General features: G+C 40.3%; 1 protein-coding gene across 17 annotated transcripts in view; it reads left to right on the forward strand.

Annotated features, from left to right (window-relative positions):
• The window catches only part of plekha7b (pleckstrin homology domain containing, family A member 7b), a 401,998-nt gene that overhangs the window by 292,882 nt on the left and 85,675 nt on the right, over window positions 1-23,441 (forward strand). For all 17 annotated transcript variants that reach the window (XM_073049397.1, XM_073049398.1, XM_073049399.1 and 14 more), the window contains one exon: window positions 11,996-12,454. In XM_073049397.1, the coding sequence (XP_072905498.1) occupies window positions 11,996-12,454 (459 nt within the window). The remainder of the gene's footprint in view (window positions 1-11,995; window positions 12,455-23,441) is intronic.

The following is a 23,441-nucleotide window of genomic DNA, read 5'->3' on the forward strand; positions in this document are numbered from 1 at the left end:
ACCTATTTATGAGCCCTAGGCTGCCATATTGCATCGCAGGAGTGATTAATATTTTTGTCTTCCATGTCCTTCCATTGGAACCATGCAGATGCCCAAGTTTGCTGACTTTGAGCTGTGACTGCAGGTAGCTTTGGTTAATATCAAAGATGTCTGTGCCTAGGAAGCCTCTGTTTACATTGCAACATCTGGACATGGCTTATAGCAGTCAAGGTTGACTCAGGTGACGAGATGCTAGCAGAGTGGTAATGGTGAAGAACCATGAACTGATGACTGTAGGTTTGTACTCCACTGAATGACTTGTGTTCTATTGGAACTGGCACATAGTGATCTGGAGTGAGTGCAGGATTTCTGTGAGAGAAAGCCCTTTTGAATAGTGGTATCTACAAGCATGATGGCATTAGCTTAATCTAGCATGATGGCAAACTAAGCTTGCAGTCAGAATTTTGATAAGCCACTGCAAAATCAGTGATCCTTGATGTTAAATGGAAGGCTTGTGGATAATTGGACTCTTTTTACTCATGTCTTGTCGTGTGAACATTGCTTGCAAGGCTGGCTGTATCATTTTTACTGTCACTCATCACCTCAGTGAAGCTAATTGTGAACCTTCAAAAAGTCGTATGTTTCCCCACATATTAAAGGCAGCTATTGTGAGGCTGATTCCTCACCTGGGATTGCTGCCGTAGGGTCCCCCACAGCATACCTGAATGTCCAGATGCAGTGGTTGCATCATTCTGGCCTGTTTCAGAGACATTCAAGTTTTGTACGAAGGCAATGTTGGAAGTGAGAGACCACATCCTCAAAACATCCAGTAGCCTTTTGCAGCCATTAAAGCTTGTGGACCATGTCTTTCTGTCAACAAAAGTAGTAATTGATTTCTGAGTGTCTGTAAAATACAGGATATGTCCACACCACACCAGATAAATCAGTAACCAAAGCTTTTTCTCTTTGTTTTTACCCTTTGTCCACACTAAAACGGCATTTTCGTCCCCCAAAACCAGAGCTTTTCAGAAATACTCTCCAAAGTGTGTATTTTTGAAAACGCCAGATTGGCCGGATCAGTGTGGACGGGGTAACCGGAGACTTCTGAAAACGCTGTCAGACGGCAGCGCACTATTTCATTGTTTTCTGGAATGCAACCTAACAATTTCAGAACAGACGGCAACGAAACTGACGCCAGAAGAGTTAGAAATGTACTCACCAAATACTTTGACCCATAACTTACTGAATAAATAAGTATACTCACTTTGCCCTGTTTTCTGTCCTTGCTCGTATGAAGGTGGTTTACGTATTTATGCAAGTAGTTCTCTGACAATAGATGTGTAACAGCCTAATGTAACAGTGTATGGAAATACAAGATAACACTGATGCAGACATGTTTTATACATTTAACAAGGTGCTTTATTAATGCAACAGAGTTAGTCAGTTTTTCAATGTTCGTCGTCAGCCGGGTCAATCTGTCTGTGAGCTCCCTGTCAGTTGCCTCCATACGCTCCAGTATTTGTTTTTTTTTACTTTTAAGTTCTCCTGCGCAAAAGCCAACAGCTGTCCGTCGTTTTAAGTTTTTCTAGTCTCTAACTACACAAACACACATTTTACGGCGAAATTCGACATCAAACGTGTCACTTGCTTTCGGCAGATGTGTCCTGCGCATGCTCAGGAGGTGGAGATTCGCCGAAATCTCAGTTTCAATGTGGATAGAGATATTTTTAAAAACGCATAGTATGGACGCCTATCATTTTTACGCAAAACCGGCGTTTTCAAAATTATCCGGATGTAGCCTCAGAGACATTTAAATCTTTTAAAATTGAAAAGAAGAAAGATAAAATACTTGTAACTTAAAAATACCAAATGAAAGCCAGACAATTAGTGAAATAAAAGCAAAGTGCTTAGCATGTCATGCAGCTTCCTGCACAGAGTCAATGCTTCATGTCAATTATCCTCTGTTCGATTGCCAGTAGCTGCTGTTTTTTAAAGTAATTAAATAGCGCTTTGTGTTCCTTTTTGCTTTCAAATCCTTTGCTTTGCAATCCCTTGAAATTATTTGAGTTTCTGATCCAGATTTAAGAGCATTTTTTTTTTAACCTTTTCCAACTCTCCCTTGCCTCTTGCCCCTACTTTTGCTCAAGCTGTCACAAATCTCAGCACGACCGGGCTGAAGGATTCCCACATGGAGTCCAGCACGAGAGCAAGCTGACATATTCAGTAGTCTGAAACACTACTGGTATTGTTTTTTGACAGTGTGCACTGAAGTCTGTGACTTCTATTTCAAAGGCTGAACATTAGAGATCTGCAGGGATAGGCTATTTTGGTAGGCCCTTTGTGCCATCTCTATCATTCAAACACCATGATTTCATTAATATCGAAAAATATTCAAAACAGAGGGTGCCATTGTAATGTGGCGGTTAGCGCAATGCTATTACAGCTTGGGGCGTCCGAGTTCAATTCTGACGTTGTCTGTAAGAAGTTTGTACGTCCTTCCCATGAGTGCGTGGCTTCCTCGGGGTGCTCTGATTTCCTCCCACAGTCCAAAGATGTACTGATTGGTAGTCAGTACGTCTTTGGACAGTGGGAGGAATTGTCATTGTAAATTTAATTGTCATTGTAGATTGTCCTGTGATTAGGCAAGGGTTAAATAGGTGGATACTGAGCAGTGCGGCTTGTTGGACCGGAAGGACCTGTTCTGCACTGTATCTCTACATAATAAAAATAATAAACAGAAATCAGTAGGTACAGTTTTCCTGGATATAGATTTCCTCAAATTCACAACCCTCCAGGTGAAAAATGAAATCCTCATTCATTCTGAGTGGCCTAGGCCTTACTTGAGAAAGTGACCCTTGGTTCTGGGCATACCATACAAGGGAGATATCAATTCTGCCCCATATTCTGTCCAGTCCTCTGAGAAATGTATACATTTTAATAAGATGTCTTATTATACTTAACAGGATTATCAGTGTAATCTACCAACCCTCTTTTCACCTCAAATACAAACCAGCCATTCCAGTACTTTAGTGAAATTTCATTGCACTCCTCTGTTGCAAGCATTTTCTCTTTGTGTAAGAAGTCGACTGACCAGCATTCTGGATCCACTTGCACCATAATTGGAGGACTACATGTCTGATCTTTACATAAATTTGTCTTCAGCAAAAGCCAGCCAGAGAATTTGCTGCCCTGATTGGTTGCCTTGCCTGTATTTTAACATCCACTAATTTGGAAATGAAGAAATCCAGGTCTTCCATTTTTTTCCCCATATCCCACCTTTCTAAATTATTATTTTTTTAACCAATGTGAATGAATGCTGTTTGTTCTAACTGGAGCTGCTGGCCACACCTTGCTCTGTAACAACTTCCAAGTCACTCTTGGTGCATTTTAGGACATCCAGATTTTAGAAAATTCTCTGATTCTTCAAATCTGTTCCTTCTACAAGTGGTGAATCATGTTTCTCAATAGGAAAAGTGGTTTAACAGCATATCTGCTCCCACACATCCACACATTCTGACCAATATCTGAACTGTTCACTTATGATGCTAAGTCTATAAAAAAGGAGCTGTCCCCCCCCCCCCCCCCATTTTATCACAACTTTATGTTGGAAACCAAAATGTAAGGATTTTGAGATTAACGTGAGCCAAATCCCAGACAATTGTCATTAATTGAAAGGCAATTGAGGAAAAGCTGATTTTTTTCTCAAGGATGGTGTGAGTTTGATGTTTTTCAATGGTTAGGAACTTTGAAAATTAATTGTGTCACTATGATAACATGCATGATAAGAATATCACTTTGAGAATTTATTAGGTGAAGTATCCTGGACTCCGTTCATCAGTGATAAATTGACGCTAGATTCTAGGGCATGTCAGCTGACAAGTGTTGAAAAATCTTGTGTCTTCTGTGATGAATTATTGTTTTGTAGAGACCTTTGACTAATTTCTTAATATAGGTGAAGGTTTAAGAAACATCTGCTTGCACTTTGGCAGATTGATAAGCTTTTGAAATACAGGCAATTTATATTCAGATCAAGTGTGAATATTTGTGACTTTTTCTTCTGTTGCTCAGCGTCAGGTTTAATATCCCTTGCATACGTCGTGAACTGTGTTCTGTTGTGACAGCAGTACATTGCAATTCATAAGATATACTGTAAATGACAATAAGAAATGTACTGTATAGAGAGGGGATAGAAAAATGGATAGATGGAGAGAGAGTGATGGATAGAGATATAGATATTATATCCACAGTGAATTATGGTTAATTGAGCTAGTGTTTGTGACAATTCTTCAAAAACAAAAACAATTGAGAAAATAGCCAGCATTCCCTTTGGTAATTTGGGAGACTATGGCACTTAAATGGGGCAGGAGACTACTGTCGAACAGTTTCTAACTAGTGTCAGGCCCATGAACCTTGTGGCTGCTGGACACTATGCTGTGCTTAAAGGGAACAGTTTTTAAATGGTGTCAGTTGTGTGTACTTCTGCTTAAAAAAGCAGTGATTTTTGTCACCAATTGTTAATGAGAAATGGGGAGCAAGACGATTCAGAACTATTTTGCTCACTGCAGTTTCAAGCATTCAGGCTTGGAGAAACCAGAAACAGCCGGGAGTGAAAATGAAACAATTTCACTGCTTCAACAAGTTTAGGACCTACAAATAATTTGAAGGTATTGATAATCATCTTGAATGGTACAATGTAAATGAAAATTTGGAGGATACAATTGTGCAGTCCACTACCTACACGAAGTGCCTGCACTGATCTTGTTCATTTACAGTCAATGAAATGTACACAGCAGTGTACATTCAGCTCTCACTTGTGGCTCCAAGGAGCTGTTTGTATGTGAGAGTGGGCACTCCCCAGTATACTGCTTCAACAGGTGGGCTAAATCAGGTAGGATAGCTGGTGGGCCTTATGCCTCGGTGACATAGGGACATGCCTTCCTAGCATGCAAAGTCAGACCAGTGAACTGGGCAGATGCGATCTACAGTGAGATCCAATGGCCAGCGAGGTGGTTCTGCAACATTCTGTCGAGAGCTAAGTGCATGAGAAGTCATGGAAGTCAAGGCAGAGAAGAAGTCATGGTTATTCACTGCGACCAAGGAAAAGTCCAGTTGTGACAACCTTTGTACCACTGTATCTGGACTTCTGAGGTCAAGAAAGTGGAAGTACCCCAATGCAACAATGTTTGCGCTTTAAAACACTGCCCTGTCATCATCAGATATGACAGATAACCACCAAACCTACTATTAGAAACTAATACACAGTTTTATATTACTGTAGTAGTATTGATAGTGTTCTAATTTATCTTGCATATCATTTAAATACATAATTTGTTAATTGGTTAAACACTACGTTTGTTGTTTTTATACCTTTTTAACTATTTCCATGAAACTTCAGCTAATTGGGGTTGCCGCATAATTGGGCCAAAATGCACTGGTCTCCATGTGTCCCAATTAAACAGAATCCACTGAATATATAACCTTAAATAGATAATGCAAAAAGAGAGCAAAAAGAAGAAAATAGTGCGGTAGTGTACATGGGTTCATTGCCTATTCAGAAATCTGATGGCGATGGGGAAGAAGCCGTTTCTAAAATGTTGAGTGCTCCAGTACCTCCACCTTGATGGTTGCAATGAGAAGGGGGCATGTCCTGTGTGATGGGGATCCTTAATGACGGATGCAGCCTCTTTGAGACATTGTCTTTTGAGGGTGTCCTCGAAGCTGGAGGGCACCAATGCCCATGAGGGAGTTGACATAGTTGGCAACTTTTTGCAGATTTTCTGATCCTGTGCAGTGGCCCCCTCCATAGAAAATGTTGAACAAGCTAGAATGCTCTCTATGTTACATTTGTAGAAAATTGAGTCTTTGGTGACATACAATACTGTGCAAAAGTGTTGGGCAGTGTATATAGCTTGGGTGCCTATGATTCTTGTACAGCACAGCGAGCTGTTTTTGTATCATTTTTTCCATGGGTTAATTTTAATTTGACTTCAGGCACGGTGTAAAGGCATCAATTCTCTCTTTATTTGCCCTTGAAACCGTGATATCTGTGAGTCCTAAGTTTTGTTAATCCTGGTAAACATTTAATAGATATTGTACCAAGTTATCTCAAATGTTTAATGAAATGTAGCTGCTGTTGTGCATTTTTGGTAATTCCATCAGAACGTTGACCCCAGAATAGAAACTTAGAGATATTGACATCCAGGAAATTGAAACTGCTTATCTCTTACTCTGCTGATCTACTAGTGTGCATTCCATCAACTTTCCTTCCTGAATTCTTCAATCAAATCCTTGGTCATGTTGATGTTGAGTGTAAGGTTTTTGTTTCAACACCACCCAACCAGCTGATCTACCTTCCTCCTGTACACCGCCTCATCATCATCTGAAATTCTGCCAACAATAATTGTGATCGGCAAATCTACAGATGGCATTTGAGCTGTGCATGGCCACACGGCCGTGAATGTAGAGAGAGTAGAGCAGTGGGCAAAGCACACATCCTTAAGGTGCACCAGTGTTGGTTGTCAGTGAGGAGAGGCTATTTCCAATTTGCACAGACTGTGGTCTCCCAATGAGGAAGTCAAGGATCCAGTTACAGAGGCCCAGGTTTTGGAGCTTATTGTATGATGGTGTTGAATGTTGAGCTGTAGCCAGTAAGCAGCAGCCAGAGGTAGGTATTGCTGTTGTCCAGGTAAACCAAGGGTGCTCATACTGCTCTTGTGAGATTGTCGCTATTTTGAAGCAGGTGGGAGCCTCCGACTGCACCAGTGAGAGACTGAAGATGTCCTTGAACACTCCCACCAGTTGATTGGCATAGATTTTCAGTGCCCAGCCAGGCACACTATCAGATCTTAATGCCTTGCTGGGCTCAAAATTTGGATTCAATCATTTATGAATAAAAGAAGAAATGTGATTTTAGGTTATTCTTTTAATTAATGGTACACATAATAACATCAAGTTTTTAATGAAAGATCTGTGTAATTGTGTAGCAAGCCTTAAAATTAAGTAATTCGACTTCTCCGTAATTAACTTGTGTAGAACAACATGGTTTTAGTTTTGACCCTGGTTTGTCCAAATTGCAGATGATGTGATGATTTGAATGCTATGGTTGGCCTCTGTTCTGTGAAGATCGCCTAAGACCTTTAATCATCATTACCTAGTAACAGCTGCTTAAATTGCATGGGCTTCAGTTGCAAGAAGGAATAAAATTGCTTGTGCCATGTTTGCTGACAGTAGAATGCATATTGCATGCAGATTTGACCCTTGGTTAAAAACTGGAAATGTAACTAAATGATAAATAAACTTTGGCATATTTTAATAAGGTTAATCTGGAGCATTTATAGAATTTAAAGTCTATATATAAAGACAAATGTATTGTGAAACACAAATTTTGTTTATTAATCTAGATTATTGCATTATGGGATATTTTGCAGATTGCATTAAGTGGTGAAATGATGACATTGGTGCTTTGTTTTCATTAATTTTCATTTTTTTTGCTCATTTTCTCTATTTAACCCATCACCTTCATGTGACATGAGTGACAGCATCTTTAACAGGTGTGTTAAGAGCCTTGCCTCGTCTCAAGTACATTTAGAAGAGGTTTGATCAGAGGCACTTGTTTGTGCCAATAAAAATTACTCTGGCAATTCTGTAGTTTATCTCAATTGTTTCAACATAGACTTGAGCTGGTGGCACCCCATTGCATAAAGGTATATGTAGGTGGAGGAACATTTTGACAAATATATTTTCCTTATTTGAAGCAACCAGCAAATGTTTATGAATTTACAAGTCGTATCATACTGTTTGGTCAACCTGATTGCATATTTTTGAAGTACTAAAGTGCCCCTTTTGTGCCAAGCTCAATGCTCTACTCCATACACTCAAGACTATGGGGCTAAGTGCTGCTCAAACAACCCCAAACTAGGGAAAAGATTGTTACCATCCACCTTATCTACGCCTCTCATAAGTTTAAACATTTCTATACTGTTGCCCTCATCCTCTTGCCTTCCAAGGAATACAGACCTAACCTCAAATTTCAAAGTAAATTGAAGTATGCATACCATATAAATTGAGATTCATCTTCTTGCAGGCAGCCACAAAACAGAAACACAATAGAATTCATGAAATACCCCACACCATCAAACATCCAATGTGTGAAAAAAGAAGGAACTAATCATGGAAAGAATTATTTAAAAAAAACAACTAAATATCCACAGAGAACCTGAAAGTGAATCCACAGCCACGTATACTGTTTAGCGCTGCGGCTTGGCGAGAACCAGCTGGCTGCGGGCCGCACCTGCAGAGTCAGTTCAGCACTGAGGCAAGCAAAGCTTCACGGAGTAGTGAGCTGATTACTGGTCCGTTGTTTGCCCTTGGTCTTGATGCCTTAATCTTTAATCTGGCTCGGTACTTAAGACAGCCAAACATCGGGTGCCCGGGCCCAGCCACTTCACACTGGCCTGGAACTTCAGTCATCATGGTTGTACCTGCATTCTGGAGAGTACAGTTTCCCAAATCCTTCAGGATACCACAAAAACACTGGGTCATACAGACTGTCTAAAGCTCACATCCCAATGGGAAATCACAGGCTGCAGATTGCAGTGATCGTAGTCCTGAAAAAGTACAGTCGGTCCTCCTATCCGCGGGGGATTGGTTCCAGGACCCCTCGTGGATACCAAAGTTTGCGGATTCTCAAGTCCCTTACTCAACCTGTCACAATGCGGTGGACCTTAGGACCCAGCGGAACCACAGACCTTATTTAACTTGTCTCAGTGCTGTGGACATTAGGACCCGAAGGTAGAAATCTGAATCCGCAGTGTTTCTGTTCACGAAAGTAATCATGATTGAAAATAATAAAGCGGTCGGAAAGAGGTGAAACGCCATCAATCATTGGAAAAGCGTTAGGCTACGTCGATCAATGATTGGAACAATTTTAAAGGATAAAGTGAGAAAGGCTCTGCCCCGATGAAAGCTACAGCTATTACTAAGCAACACAGTGGTTTAGTTATTTGGTTTTGGGGTTTTGGATTTTTGATCCTCCACATCAACCCGGCACAGTGGACAGCGCGCTCGGGAGCGGTCTGTCACTGGATCAAACTTGGGAACCTCCCAAGCCCGGCACTGAAACATACGTTCTCAAGTGTTTTATATGCATAGAAAGTTAAAATATATACTATATACTAAGACAAACGTTTGACTAAGTGACGCTAAATGATACAGGATGTACCTGTTCTGACTTACTTAGTAAGAGAACTTCCGATTTTTTTTCGATCCTGATCCACGATAACCTACGCACATCCTCCTGTATACATTAAATCATCTCTAGATTACTTATAATACCTAATACAATGTAAATGCTATGTAAAATAGTTGTTATACTGAATTGTTTAGGGAATAATGACAAGAAAAAAAGTCTGTACATGCTCGAACAACAAGTGCTGGAAGAGCACTTCCTGGTTTTTGCAACTCGCGGTTGGTTGAATTTGCGCATGCGGAATTTGCGGATAAGGAGTACAATTGTTAGCAATTTTGTTAACTGCTTGCAAAGCACCACTGTGTCTCGCCAGTGCCCCCCCCCCCGGCCAATCTCTCCCTATAACTCAGGTCCTCTAATCTTGGCAACGTCCTTGTAGACCCTTTCTGTGCTCTCTCCAGTTCAGCCATAACCTTCCTGTACAGCTCCTATAATCAATGTCTTGACTGATGAACTCCAGTGTATTGAATGCCCTTTTCACCTTCCTGTCTACTTGTGATGCTTTTTCCAACACATTGTGCTCTTGTACTCCTAGGTTTCATTACACTCCTTAGCACCCTCCCATTCTTAGCACAAGTGCTTCACTGGCTTGACTCCCCAAAATGCATCATCTCACACTTCCTGTGCTGAAATCCAATTGCCACTCCTCGGCCCACTTTCCTAACTGATCAATATCCCATAGTAATCTATTCCACACTATCAGTTAGCCACACATCCCAACTTTGTGTAATTCATAAACTTACTGATCAAGCCTTGTGTATTTGCATCCAAATCATTTATATGAATAATGAAGAACAAGGGTTCTGTCACTGGCTTCCATTCCAAGAAGCAAATTCAAACCCTCCCTCTGCTTCCTACCTCTGAGCCAATTTTGAATCCACAGACTGGATTCCATGGGACCTAACGTTCCAGTCAATCCCATTATGTGGGACTTTGAAGGTCTTGCTAGAGTACAGATAGACAACATCCATTCCTGTACACTCATTAGCCTTTTTGACTACCTCAAAAAAAATTAAAGCAGGAATTCCCAAGCACAAACGCATGCTGATTCTTCCTAATTAGGTGCTATCTTTACAAATTATAGTAGATCCTGTCCCTTGGAATTTGTCCAAGTAATTTCCACACTACTGATGTCGTCTGACTGGCCAGCAGTACTCCAGCTTGTCCTGACTACCATTTTTAAACAATGGATGAACATTAGCACCTTCCAGACTTCGGGAAATTCATCAGTGGCTAATAGTGAATACATCTCTGCAAGGCCCTCCACAGTTCTTCCCTAGCCTCTCACAAAATCTGAGGATACACTCAGTCAGGCCCTGGGGATTCATGTACCTTATTGCACTGCGATGACTGCAAATGCCTCCTCCCTGATGATATGAATGTCCTCTAAAATCTCTCTGCTTGTTTTCTAATCCCTTGAGCAACAATGATTTTCTTGTCAATAAATACTGATGAGAAATATTCATTAAAAAATCCCACCTGTCTCCTGTGGCTTCAGACAAGGGCAGCTCTGATGATCTCTCCCCTAGCCACTCTTTTATTCAGAATATACTGTACCTATAGAGCTACTTGGGATTTTCCTTAATCGTAGCTGCCAGACCCATCTCGTATCCTCTCTTTGTCCTACTGATTTCCCAATTATAAGTATTCCTAATCTTTTCATAAATTGTTCGATCCTGACCTCTGAAATCCAAGGTATGCTTCCTTTTTCTGACCAGAGCCTCAATATGTTTTATCAGCCAAGGTTCCCTAATGTTACCAGATTTACTTTTCATTCTAATGGGAACATGTTTCTCCTAGAAACTTGATATCAAACTCAATAATCATTTATTCCTTTCCCTTTAAACAGACTCAGCCAATCAATCTTTGCCAGATCCTATCTTTTTCCCCAAGCCTGTCAATCTATCCTATCCTGTTCCATTGCTATCTTAAAATAAATAGTTTAGTGTAATTGCGACATGACATGTAATGATATTGAGTGGAATTGCACAGGTTGTTTGTGCAACATTGGTGTATAAAATCATACATCTATGGTTGCCTATTAAATTACAAAGATTACAAATTGCAGTCAGCTGCCACTGTGACCAATGGATTTCAGTGTCAATAAATGAGGACATTCACTTTTGGTTGCAAAAAGACAGAGCAGAAGCATTTTCATTTAATGAAAACCTGAAAGCAGTGGGTCTTCAAAGAGACTTTCAATCTCAAGTATGTTTCACTGACATGAGGTCTACAGCTACAAAAAAAAATCAGAAATAAAATTTTGCTTGAAGAAGCTGTGGCAGAATTCTGTCTTTAGATCTAAAGGTGAAGAGTGCAAAAGGCAGAACTTGTAATGCAGTTGTGTAGCACTCTGAGTCTGGATTGATACCTGACCCATTGATCAAGCCGTGCAAAGGTAGCGGTTACATAAAGATGGCGACGTACCTTAAGAGTTTTACAATTCTATGTTTTTGTAGTCACCATGAATAAAGCACTTCTTTTAAAAAAAAAAATTCTAGTAGGATGTGAAGAACTCTGTATTGTACATTAAAGCCTTTAAATTTAACCATTGCATCACAACCGTCCATTTCAAATATCTGAAAAACTATTTGAAGAGCTCCAACAGCATGCTAAGTGTATAACTTTTTTCAGAGAATTGAATCAAATGACATTTAAGAAAATTGCAAATGGCTCATATCTACAAAGTCTGAGATTAATTCTGCTGTCTGTCCACATTTGTCCTGTCTCTGTATGTGATCCCAGTGATTATGTTTCTTTTTGTTGCAGAGAACCAGAAAATGGCGATGGACCACGTCCTATTCAAAGCAACCATATCAACTCACATAAGGGCTTTAGCAAGCCAGAAGTGTACCAGAGTAAAGAGCATGCTCAGAAAATAGATAAGTTTGGGTTTGAGAAACACAAAGAAATCATGAGATCAAGGGATGAAGAAGAGAGATACGGCTTCCAAAAAGCCCCTGTGGAGATATCAGGCAGAAAATTGAATAATAAAATGCAAGAAAGTTCAAAAGAAAGTGACATGTTTACTGAACGTCATGCCTCATCTCAACCTCAGCGCAACGGGGCGGTTCAGCCTTCTGCAACAAGTACCACTCAGGTGGACCAGAATGGTGCCACTGTTTATCGGCGGGGTTTTGCAGGCCAGCCTGGCACAGAGAAAGTCCAACATAAAAGTTCAATGATGCAAGAACACTGGGTGAAGTCACACAAAGGAGATAATAGAAGGTCAGCAAACATTTTCATGAATGCTTTATATTGCTTGAATGTGCAACCAGCCCAGAAAGGAAAAAGGTCTTTCTAATCTGGTATATTGATCCAACTGGTTTTACCTCTTTATTTATACCTTTTGGAGCTTTCTTTACTATTATGAGTACGAATCTGCATCTTCAATGATTTGCTGTTGGCATAGGATAAGTTCATTGGAAACAGAAATTGTGTAGACTGATTTTTGTTTACAACAGCTGTGGTTTTATTGCTTTTCCTTCAAGGGAAGTGGGTGGTGTCGACACATGTATCATTAGATCATCAGACTGGACCATTCAGCCCGTCAAGTGTGCGCCACCCTTCCATCATGGCTGATTTATTTTCCTTATCAACCTCATTCTCCTGCATTCTCTCTGTAACCTTTGACACCCTTTCTGATTATGAACCTATCAAACTTCACTTTTAATATACCTAATCACCTGTCCTCCACAATTGTCTGTGGATATAAATTCCGCAGAATCTCTACCCTCAAGCTAAAGAAAATTCTTCTCATCTCTATTCTAAAGGAACTTATGTTCTGAGGCTATGCTCTCTGGCCTTGGACTCCCCCACTGTAGAAGACGTGGAGCATCTTCTCCACGCCTTCTATATTTAGGCCTTTCAGTATTTGATAGGTTTCAATGAGATTCTCCTCCCCCCCCCCCCCCCCCCCCAAACTTCAGTGAATATAGGCCATGAGCCATCAAACACTCCTCATATAATAACCCTTTCGTTCCAGGGATCATTCACTTGAATCTCCTCTGGTCTGTCTCCAATGCTAGCACATCCTTTCTTAGTTAAAGAGCCTAAAACTGCTCGCAATACTCTTGTGTGGCCTGACCAATGTCTTATAAAGCCTCAGCATTACATCCTTGATTTATATTCTAGACCTCTCAAAAGAGAAGCATTTGCCTTCCTTACCACTGACTCACCTGCAAGTTAACCTTTAGCAAATCCTGTACAAGGACTCACAAATCACTTTGCTCCTCTCACTTTTGTATTTTCTCCCCTTTTAGAAAATAGTCTACACTTTTATTTCTTCTACCCAAGCACATGACCATTCTCCTATTCTGTCCAGTTCCTCTCACAACACTACCTGCCTCTCCACCTGTTTTGTATCACCTGCAAACTTGGCCGCAAAGCCATCAATTCCATCATCCAAATCATTGATACATAACATGAAAAGAAGTGGTCCCAACACTAACAGCTGCAGAACACCATAGTCACTGGCTCCCAACCTGAAAAGGTCCCCTTTATTCTCTCTCGTTTCCTTCTGCCAGTCAGCCATGGAAGTATCTTTCCTGTAATACCATCGTCTCTAATTTTGTTCAGCTGCTTCATGTACAGCACTATGTCAAAGCCTTCTGAAAATTCAAGAAAACAATGTCCACTGACACTCCTTTGTCTATCCTGCCAGTTATTTCCTCAAAGAATTCCAACTGATTTGTCAGGCAATATTTGCCCCTTCAGGAAACCATACTGATTTTGGCCTATTTTATCACCTGCCTCCAAGCTTGCCTTCATATTTCATCTTTTCTCTCATTGCTTCTTTAGTTGCCTTCTGTTGGTTTTTAAAAGCTTCCCAATCCTTCAGCTTACCACTAATATTTGCTGTGTTGTGTACTTTCTCTATTGCTTTTATCCTGTCTTTGATTTCCCTTGTCATCCACGTTTACTCAATTTCCCTTTAGAAGGCTACTTCTGTGGGATGAATCTATCCTGCTCCTTCTGAATTCTGTTATTCTGCTGGTATTCCTGCTGGTGGCCTCTTCCAATCAAATTTGTCCAGCTCCTCTCTCATGCCCCTTAGTCTACTCAAATACTGACCCATCTGATTTCTAGCTTCTCCTACTCAAACTGCAGGGTGAATTATGTCATGTTATGATCAGTGCAACCTAAAGGTTCCTTTACTTTAAACTCTCTAATTAAATCTGGTTCATTACACACCCCCGACCCAGAATTGCTTTTCCCTTGTGGGTTCAACCACGAGCGGTTCTAAAAATCAGAATTGTAGACTGCCAAAGCTAACTTAAAAAAATTCAGTTGCATGAATTCCAATCTGAAATATTGCCAGTAAACAGAACACAATATGTCATATGAATAGGTTTTCTGTTTACAACTGAAAGTGAAGTACCAAGAAATTCTTCAGTTATATTAATAGTAGAAGGGTAACCTGAGAGAGAGAGAGACTAGGTTCTCTTAAAGACCAACAGGGCCATCTATTTACATACAGCCACGAGAGCCGGCCAAGATTTTGTCATGTCTGTTTCTCCTTGGTGTTAACCAGAGAATATAATTGATGTCCAATTAATGAGAATTAGAAGTCGTGAAACATAGAAACATAGAAAACCTATAGCACAATACAGGCCCTTTGGCCCACAAACTTGTGCCGAACCAGTCCCTACCTTAGAAATTACTAGGCTTACCTATAGCCCGCTATTTTTCTAAGCTCCATGTACCTATCCAAAAGTCTCTTAAAAGACCCTATCATATCCATCTCCACCACCATTGCCAGCAGCCTATTCTACACACTCACAACTCCCTGACTAAAAGAACTTACCCCTGACATCTCCGCTGTACTTACTCCCCAGCACCCTAAACCTATGTCCTCTTGTGGCAACCATTTCAGCACTGCAAAAAAGCCTCTGACTATCCACATGATCAATGCCTCTCATCATCTTATACACCTCTATCAGGTCACCTCTCATCCTCCTTTGCTCTAAGGAGAAAAGGCCGAGTTCACTCAACCTATTCTCATAAACCATGACTGGGAAGTCATGGAATATATGCATATTGTGAGGAAGGGAATATTTATAACTATGAAGCACATTAAGGTGGACAAATCCTAACTAAGAGCATCCCTGGACCTAATGGCAAGCCAGGAGATAAATTGTGGAAGCCCTTAGAGAGATATTTGTTTTGTTATTAGCCACTGGCGATGTTCCAGAAGACTGGAGTGTGGCTGATATTGTCTCATTGTTCAAGAAATATAGCAAGGGATACTAAATTAGTGAAGCAGTTTACAATGAATTACAAAGAACATAAGAAATAGGAGCAGGAGTAGGCTATCTGGCCTGTTGAGCCTGCCCCACCATTCAATAAGATCATGGCTGATCTATCCATAAACTCAGCTCCATCTACCTGCCTTTTCCTCATAACCCTTAATTCCCCTACTATGTAAAAATCCATCTAACTCTATCTTAAATATATTTAGTGAAGAAGCCTCAACTGCTTCCCTGGGCAGAGAATTCCACAGATTCACCACTCTCTGGAAAAACGGTTTCTCTTCATCTCTGTCCTAAATTTTCTCCCCTGAATCTTGAGGCTATGTCTCCTGGTTCTAGTCTCACCTACTAATGGAAGCAACTTTCCTACTATCTTATCTATCCCTTTCATAATTTTATATGTTTCTATAAGACCTCCTCTTGTTCTTCTGAATTCCAAAGAGTATAGTCCCAGGTGACTCAATCACTCCGCATAAGTTAACCCCTTCATCTCTGGAATCAACCTGGTAAACTTCCTCTGCACTGCCTCCAAAGCCAGTATATCCTTCCTCAAGTATGGAGACCAGAACTGCAGGTACTCCAGGTGCAGCCTCACCAGTACCCTGTATAGTTGCAGCATGACATCCCTGCTCTTGAATTCAATCCCTCTAACAATAAAGGCCAACATTCCGTTTGCCTTCTTAATAACCTGTTGTACCTGCAAGCCAACTTTTTGCGATTCATGTGCAAGCACTCCCAAGTCCCTCTGCACAACAGCATGCTGCAATCTTTCACCATTTAAATAATAATCTGCTATTCTGTTATTCCTTCCAAAGTGGATGATCTTGCACTTACCAAACGCTGTATTCCATCTGCCAGACCTTGGCCCACTCACTTAACCTATCTATATCCTTCTGCAGACTCTCCACATCCTCTGTACAATTTGCTTTTCCTCTCAGTTTAGTGTCATCAGCAAATTTTGCTATGCTACACTCAGTCCCCTCTTCCAAATCATCAATGTAAATGGTAAACAGCTGCGGGCCCAGCACTGACTGTTAACTGGAGAAACACCCATTTGTACCATCTCTGCCTTCTATTGGTTAACCAATCCACTATCCATGCCAATACACTTCCTCCGACTCCATGCATCTGTATCTTATTTACAAGTCTCTTGTGCGGCACCTTATCAAACGCCTTCTGAAAATCCAAGTATACGGCATCCACCTGTTCCCCTCTATCCACTGCACTCATTATGTCCTCAAAGAACTCCAGTAAGTTTGTCAAACAGGACCTGCCCTTTCTGAATCCATGCTGCGTACATCTAATGGAACCCCTCCTTTCTAAATGTTTTGCTATTTCTTCCTTAATGACAGCTTCAAGCATTTTCCTGACTACAGATGTTAAGCTAACTGACCTACAGTTGCCCGTCTTTTGCCTACATCCTTTTTTTTTTAAAAGTGGCGTGACATTTGCTGTCTTCCAATCCGGGATCTGCTCAGAGTCTAGAGAATTTTGGTAAATGATTACTAATGCGTGTACTATAACCTCCTCCAATTCCCTCAGCACCCTGGAATGCATCTCATCGGGACCAGGGGACTTATCTATCTTCAGGCCCTCTAGTTTGCTCATCACTATCTCTTTAGTGACAATGATTTTATCGAGGTCCTCACCTCCCATTTCTTCCATAACATCATTCTTTGGCATATTAGACGTGTCCTCCACCATGAAGACTGACACACAATAGTCGTTCAATGCCTCAGCCATTTCCTTATCACCCAATATCAATTTCCTCTTCTTGTCTTCCAAGGGACCTACGTTGACATTAGCCACCCTCTTCCGCGTTATATATTTATGAAAACTTTTGCACTTGTTTTTATATTTTGTGCTAATTTACTTTCATACTCTATCTTCCCTTCCCTTATTTCTTGATTAGTTCTTTGTTGCCTTTTAAAAGTTTTTCCAGTCTCCCACTACTCTTTGCGACTTTGTACACATGAGCTTTTAATTTGATACTATCTTTTATTTCCTTAGTTACCCAAGGCTGGCTCTCCCCACACTTACTGTCCTTACTTTTGACTGGAGTATACTTTTGTTGAGCACTGTGAAAAATCTCTTTGAAAGTATTCCACTGTTCCTCAACTGTCCTACCAAATAGCCTGTGCTCCCAATCCACATTAGCCAATTCCTCCCTCATCCCATTGTAGTCTCCCTTGTTCAAGCATAATATACTAGGTTTAAATCAAACTATTTCATCCTCCATCTGTATGCGAAACTCAATCATACCAGGAGGATCCCTGACTACAAGATCGTTAATCTTACCTGTCTCATTGCACAGGACTAGACAAAGAGACCTTGATCAGTTAGGGAAGTGGGCTGAGGAATGGCAGATGGATTTCAACTTGGGATATGTATAATGTGATGCCTTTTGAGCATTCAAACAAAGGTACAATGTCTATAGAGAATGGCAAGATACCAATGAATTTTGTGGAACGGAGGGACCTGTACAGTTCACTGAAAGTGGTCATCCAAATAGACAGGTGATTATGAACTCACACCGATGACCCCTTCTTCGTCTTCAACCCTCATTCTCTTTCTGGACAGCCCCACTCTGGTCTTCTGCCTGCTCTGGATTTTATATCGCTAACTGCCCCACAAGACATCAACCATCTTGACTTTAACGTTCCTCTCTCCAATTCTAAACTCACTCTGTCTCGATGAAGGGTCTCAGCATCATCGATAATGCCTGGCCTGCTGAGTTTTTCCAGCATTTTGTGTGTATTGCTTTGGATTTCCAGCATCTACAGACTATCTTGTGTGAAGGTGATTAAGAAGATGGTTTACGTGCTGGCCTTAGTCAGGGGATAAAGTTAAGGAGTTAAAGCATTATATTGCAGTTATATAGTTGTTGGTAATACTGTGCTTGGAGTATTGGGCACAGTTTTGTTCCCCCGTTATAGGAAAGACAATGTCAATTTGAACAGGGTGTGGATGTGTTTTTATATGAGGATGCTGCCTGCCCTGGAGTGCCATATTTATAGGGAGAGTTTGGCCACACTAGATCTTTACTCCTTGGATCATAAGAGAATGAAACGTGGCTTTCATATAAGTTTATCAATCATGACAGGTATAGATAAGATGGATAGTCATAGTCTATTCCAGGCTTGAGGAGCTGAAAGCTAAGGTACAGATACAAGAGAAGGAAGAGATTTAGAAGAGACCTAAGAAGTAACTTCCCACACACAGAGTGAGTGCCTGCAATGAGCTACAAGAGAAAGTGGTTGGTTAGATAGATGGAGGGGAAGGGCTGGAAGGGTTATGGGACAAACACAGGAAACTGGGACTAGGAGGGAACATGCTGGACCAGTTGAGCTGAAGGGCTTGTTCCCATGCTATATTACTCTGACTCTCAGTATTCTTTGAAGCATTGACTGAAATTCTACAGAAGAAAAATGGAGCCAGATTTGCATGATTCATGTCAACAAGGTGATCCTCTTCATGACAAGTGAAAGAATGTTACTATGAGTCTCTCGAGTTTAATATGCAGGCAGTTCTGAGCTTTGCTATTTGAGTAGCAGAAACATCTGCTCCCAATTGTTGAAGTCATTAAGGGTGAGTTTGAGTTGCCAAAAGCAACTTTCAGATATAATTGCTTGGGTGTGATTTTTTTATGTTATCATACACTGGCTCAACTGCACATTTTGAAAGGACTTCTTAAAAGCATTGTTCTTTGGATATTGACTATCCTGCCCTTCCCACTATATGGATACACCCAGATTAAGTTGTTGCTGATTTTTGCAAAATTAATATCTCCGCATCACATCAAGTATGACTGGGAGCAAAGCTGAGGCAGAATACCACAGGGAGTGATCTCATGAACTCTGCTCTTGAATAGATGCGGGAGGATTCAGTTCGAAGTTAATGTCAGCACGAACTGGAAAGTGGAACAAAGCAGGGTGTCTGGGAGAGTGAAGAAGGTATAACTGCAGGCAACGAGCATTAGAAGAAAGAGCCGTTCAGTTGGGAGGAGTGGGGAGTGCTTATCCATCACAGGTAAAGTCCTCCCCACCATTGAGCATGGAGAGTTGTCACTGGAAAGCAGCATCCATTGTCAGGGACCCCCACCACCCGGGTCATGCTTTCTTCTCACAGCTGTCATCAGGAAGAAGGTACAGGAGCCTCAGGACTCACATGACCCTATGTTCAGGAACAGTTACTATCCTTCAACCATCAGGCTTTTGAACCAAAACCGGATAACTTTATTCACCTTCACTTGCCCCATCATTGAAATGTTCCCACAACCTATGGACTACTTTCAAGGACTCTTCATCTCATGTTCTTGATAGCTCTTTGTTATTTCTTTCTTTCTTTCGTTCTTTCTTTTGTTCTTTCTTTCCACGTGTGTTCTCTTTTGAACACTTTCAATGCGCAGTTGGTGCTGTCTTTAATTGATTCTATTATGGTTATTATTGTACAATGGATTTATTATGTCCACAAGCAAGTGAATCTCAGGGTTGTATTTGTGACATATATGTACTTTCATAATAAATTTACTTTAAACTTTGAATTTGAGAAAGTGCACTTGAGCAGGTAACAAGCTGTGGGGAGGGTGAAGTTATGCACAAGACAAATGCATCAAATTGAATTGTTTAGTCAGAAGTTGGGAGTCTTAACATTTGTAAGTTTAATATCTGATTTATTTTTAGACAGGAAGAGCACACTTTCTTAATGTGATTTGAAGCAGGCTTTACTCTAAACCTGAATGAGGATGAGGTTTATTGTCACCGAATTATGAGATGTGAACTTGTTTTTTTGCCAGCAATGCAATGCAAAAACACAAACTACTATAAATTACAGAAGTAAATTAGTGAGGAACAAGGGAATAATGAAGTATGGTTCATTGACCATTCAGGAATTTGTTGGAGGGGAACAGACTGTTTCTTGAATCTCTGTGTATGTGGACCTTCAGTCTCCTGTAGTATTGAGAAGAGCACATGTCCTGGACAGTGAGGGCCTCAGTGATGTATGCTAGCACCTTGAGACTCCACCTCTCGAAGATGCCTTTGATAGTTGGGAGGGATGCATCCACGATGGAGCCAAATGATAAATTAGTTTATTATTGTCATATGCACGGAGCTACAGCGCAAAACTTGTCTGGCCTACTATTCATATAGATCAATTAATTACAGGAATGGACTGAGGTAGTGCAAGGTAAAACAGTAACAGTGCTGAATAATGTGTTACAGATACAGAGAAAGTGCAGTGTTGATAGACAGTAAGGTGCAGTGTCATATCAAGGCAGATTGTGAGGTAAAAAATTTATGTTATTACACTAGGGAACTGTTCATTAATTTATAACAGAAGTTGTCCTTTAGCCTGATTGCACATGCTTTCAAGCTTTTGTATCTTCTACCTGATGGGAAGGGGGAAAAGCAGTCATCTTCATTGTGGATAAAGTCTTCGATTATGCTGAGTGTGCAACTCTCTTAGTCTCTTGTGAGCCTTTGCATTGGAGTCTTCGTGCCAGTCTGTCATGGAACCAATCAGAATGCTCTCCACTGGACAGTTACAGGTATTTGCAAGAGTCTGAGTTCAAATCGAATCCCCTCAAACTCCTTTTTTGTGATTGTATCAATATGCTGGGCCCAGGATAAATCCTCGGAGATGTTGATGGCCAAGAACTTGGAGCTGCTTAAGCCTTTTCATCCCTGACCCTTTATCAAGAACTGGTGTGTGTTCTCCTGATTCCCGCTTTCTCAAGTTAACAATAATTTCTTTGATCTTGCTGACAATGAGTGCGAGGTTGTTGTTACAACACCACTCAACCAGCCAATCTACTCACTCCTGTAAGCCTCCTCTTTGCCACCTGGATTCTACCAACAGCACTGATTTTATCAGTGAATTTATGTACGGTGTGAGAGATGTGCTTACCCACACAGTCATGAGTACGGTGTGGAGCAGTTGATGAAACATGCATCCTGAGGTGTGCCTAAGTTGAATCTCAGCATGGAGGAGATGTTATTTCTGATCCACACTGATTGAATCACTGAATTTTCTTCAGTCAGTTGCCCAGTTTTACCTGAATATTATTTAAAATCACTGCAGGTATGGCAGTTGTCTTTTGAAATTATTTGAAATGTGTCGTTTTATAGGTGGCTACTTGATTTGAGTAGCAAGTCTAATTTGGACACCTGTATTACTGTCTGAATGCCATACATTTCAAAAAGTTTACACAAATTTCCTATGCATTAACTTGTGAAAGGCTTACTTTCATCTACTTAGTTTTAATAATTCATGGATGGTGTCGTGAGCACCTTGGTATTCCTAAACAGAGGAGTTCATTTAAAAAAATCTTTCATAAATGTGATTTTTAATGTAAGCTGTGCAGCATTTTGCTCTCAACTTGTTGAGAGTACAGTAAATTACAGTTAATTGGGCCTTAGGTTAATCAAGGCAGACTCTTGTTTGGGACAACTCTTAAAGAACAAAAGCTGTTGACGAACAGTTTCTAACTAGTGCCAGTCACGTGTACTTGTGTAGCCATTAGACACAACATAGTGTTTCGAGTGAACACTTCTAAAATAACATCAGTTGCGTGTGTTTGTGTTCAACACACAAAATTTTTGTCACTGATGGTTGGCAAGGAAGGAGCAGTTAGACAATTCAGAACTATTTTGCTCTCTGTGGTTTCAAGCATTCAGGTTTGGAGATGACAGAAGAGGCCAGAAGTGAAAATGAAACTACCGGTATTTCACTACTTCAAGTTAGAAACTATGGAGAAGTTGAAGGTATTGACAATCATCTTGAATGTTGCAATGAAAATGAAGATTTGGAGTATGCAATCATCAACAGTACATATGAAGGCAGTCTGTTATTTCCACTAGGTGTCTATGCTGATGAATACCTCTGTCAATAGTATTAGGAACTGATATACAGTTTCATAGTACTGCAGTAGTGTTGTTAATGTCCTGATTTGTTCAGTATTTCATTTAAATACACAATTTGTTTCTCTTTGTCTTCTTTTATACCTTTTAAACTATTTCCATGAAACTTTGGCTAATTGGGGCAGCCACATTGGGCCAAGGTATACTGTTCTCGATGTGACCCAATGAACCAAAATCCACTATATACGTATTTCCATAAATTATGAATCAAATTTATTCAATCCAAAATTGTTATATTTACTAAGGATAGAGGCATGAAAGCTTGCGTGAATTAAAATTGTCAATGTAGAAACATTTTACCTTTGTCGGGAATAATTTGTATGCCAAGAAATGTTGTTAATTGTTTGTCCTAGATTTCTGGAGAGCTGTGCCTTGCCTTCATTTTATTTTGGAAATCCACATGAAATCAAAATTCCCACCCTTAAGTACAACCACTTAAAATGTAGCACCATGCCGTGTGCTACAACATCTAATCTGAAATATTTGAAGACAGTATCTCTGCTAAAGTCGTATTTCCACGGCTTGTATATCAAACATGCAAGAAGTGATTTTAAAAATTGAACTGGGGCTCTATTTGACTGTGCATTTAAGGTGTGATTCTGCTGCCATGTTATCATTTGAGATGTATTAGAGCTGTTGGTGCTGCTTCTGGTTTCAAGGTACGTTGGCTGCCCTGCATACAAATTTCTTAGCTGCTCTGCATAATAAATTTCCAGTTGTCACTGTGTGATGCTGAGGCAGTCATGGTGCACAGTTAGAAAATTAGAAAATTAGACTTTTTCATGTATTTTATAGTGAAGCTCAGGACAATGATCAAAAAAGTTGTATTAAGGTTGTGTTTTTTTTCTGGTAATAAATATAGTTGGAGTATTATAAGCAGTGCAACTATTATCTTAGAATAAATATCTGAAAAGGAATTTATTTTAAATTTATTCTGCCAATGATTTCAGCAGCCTAATCTTTCCTTTCAGTAATTGACTTTAAGGTTTGTTTTATAACTATTATTTACAAAATGATAAGAGTGCAGAGTCATCAGTGATGACA

The sequence above is a fragment of the Hemitrygon akajei genome, chromosome 6 (genome assembly GCF_048418815.1).
Source record: "Hemitrygon akajei chromosome 6, sHemAka1.3, whole genome shotgun sequence".
Lineage (NCBI taxonomy): Eukaryota > Metazoa > Chordata > Chondrichthyes > Myliobatiformes > Dasyatidae > Hemitrygon > Hemitrygon akajei.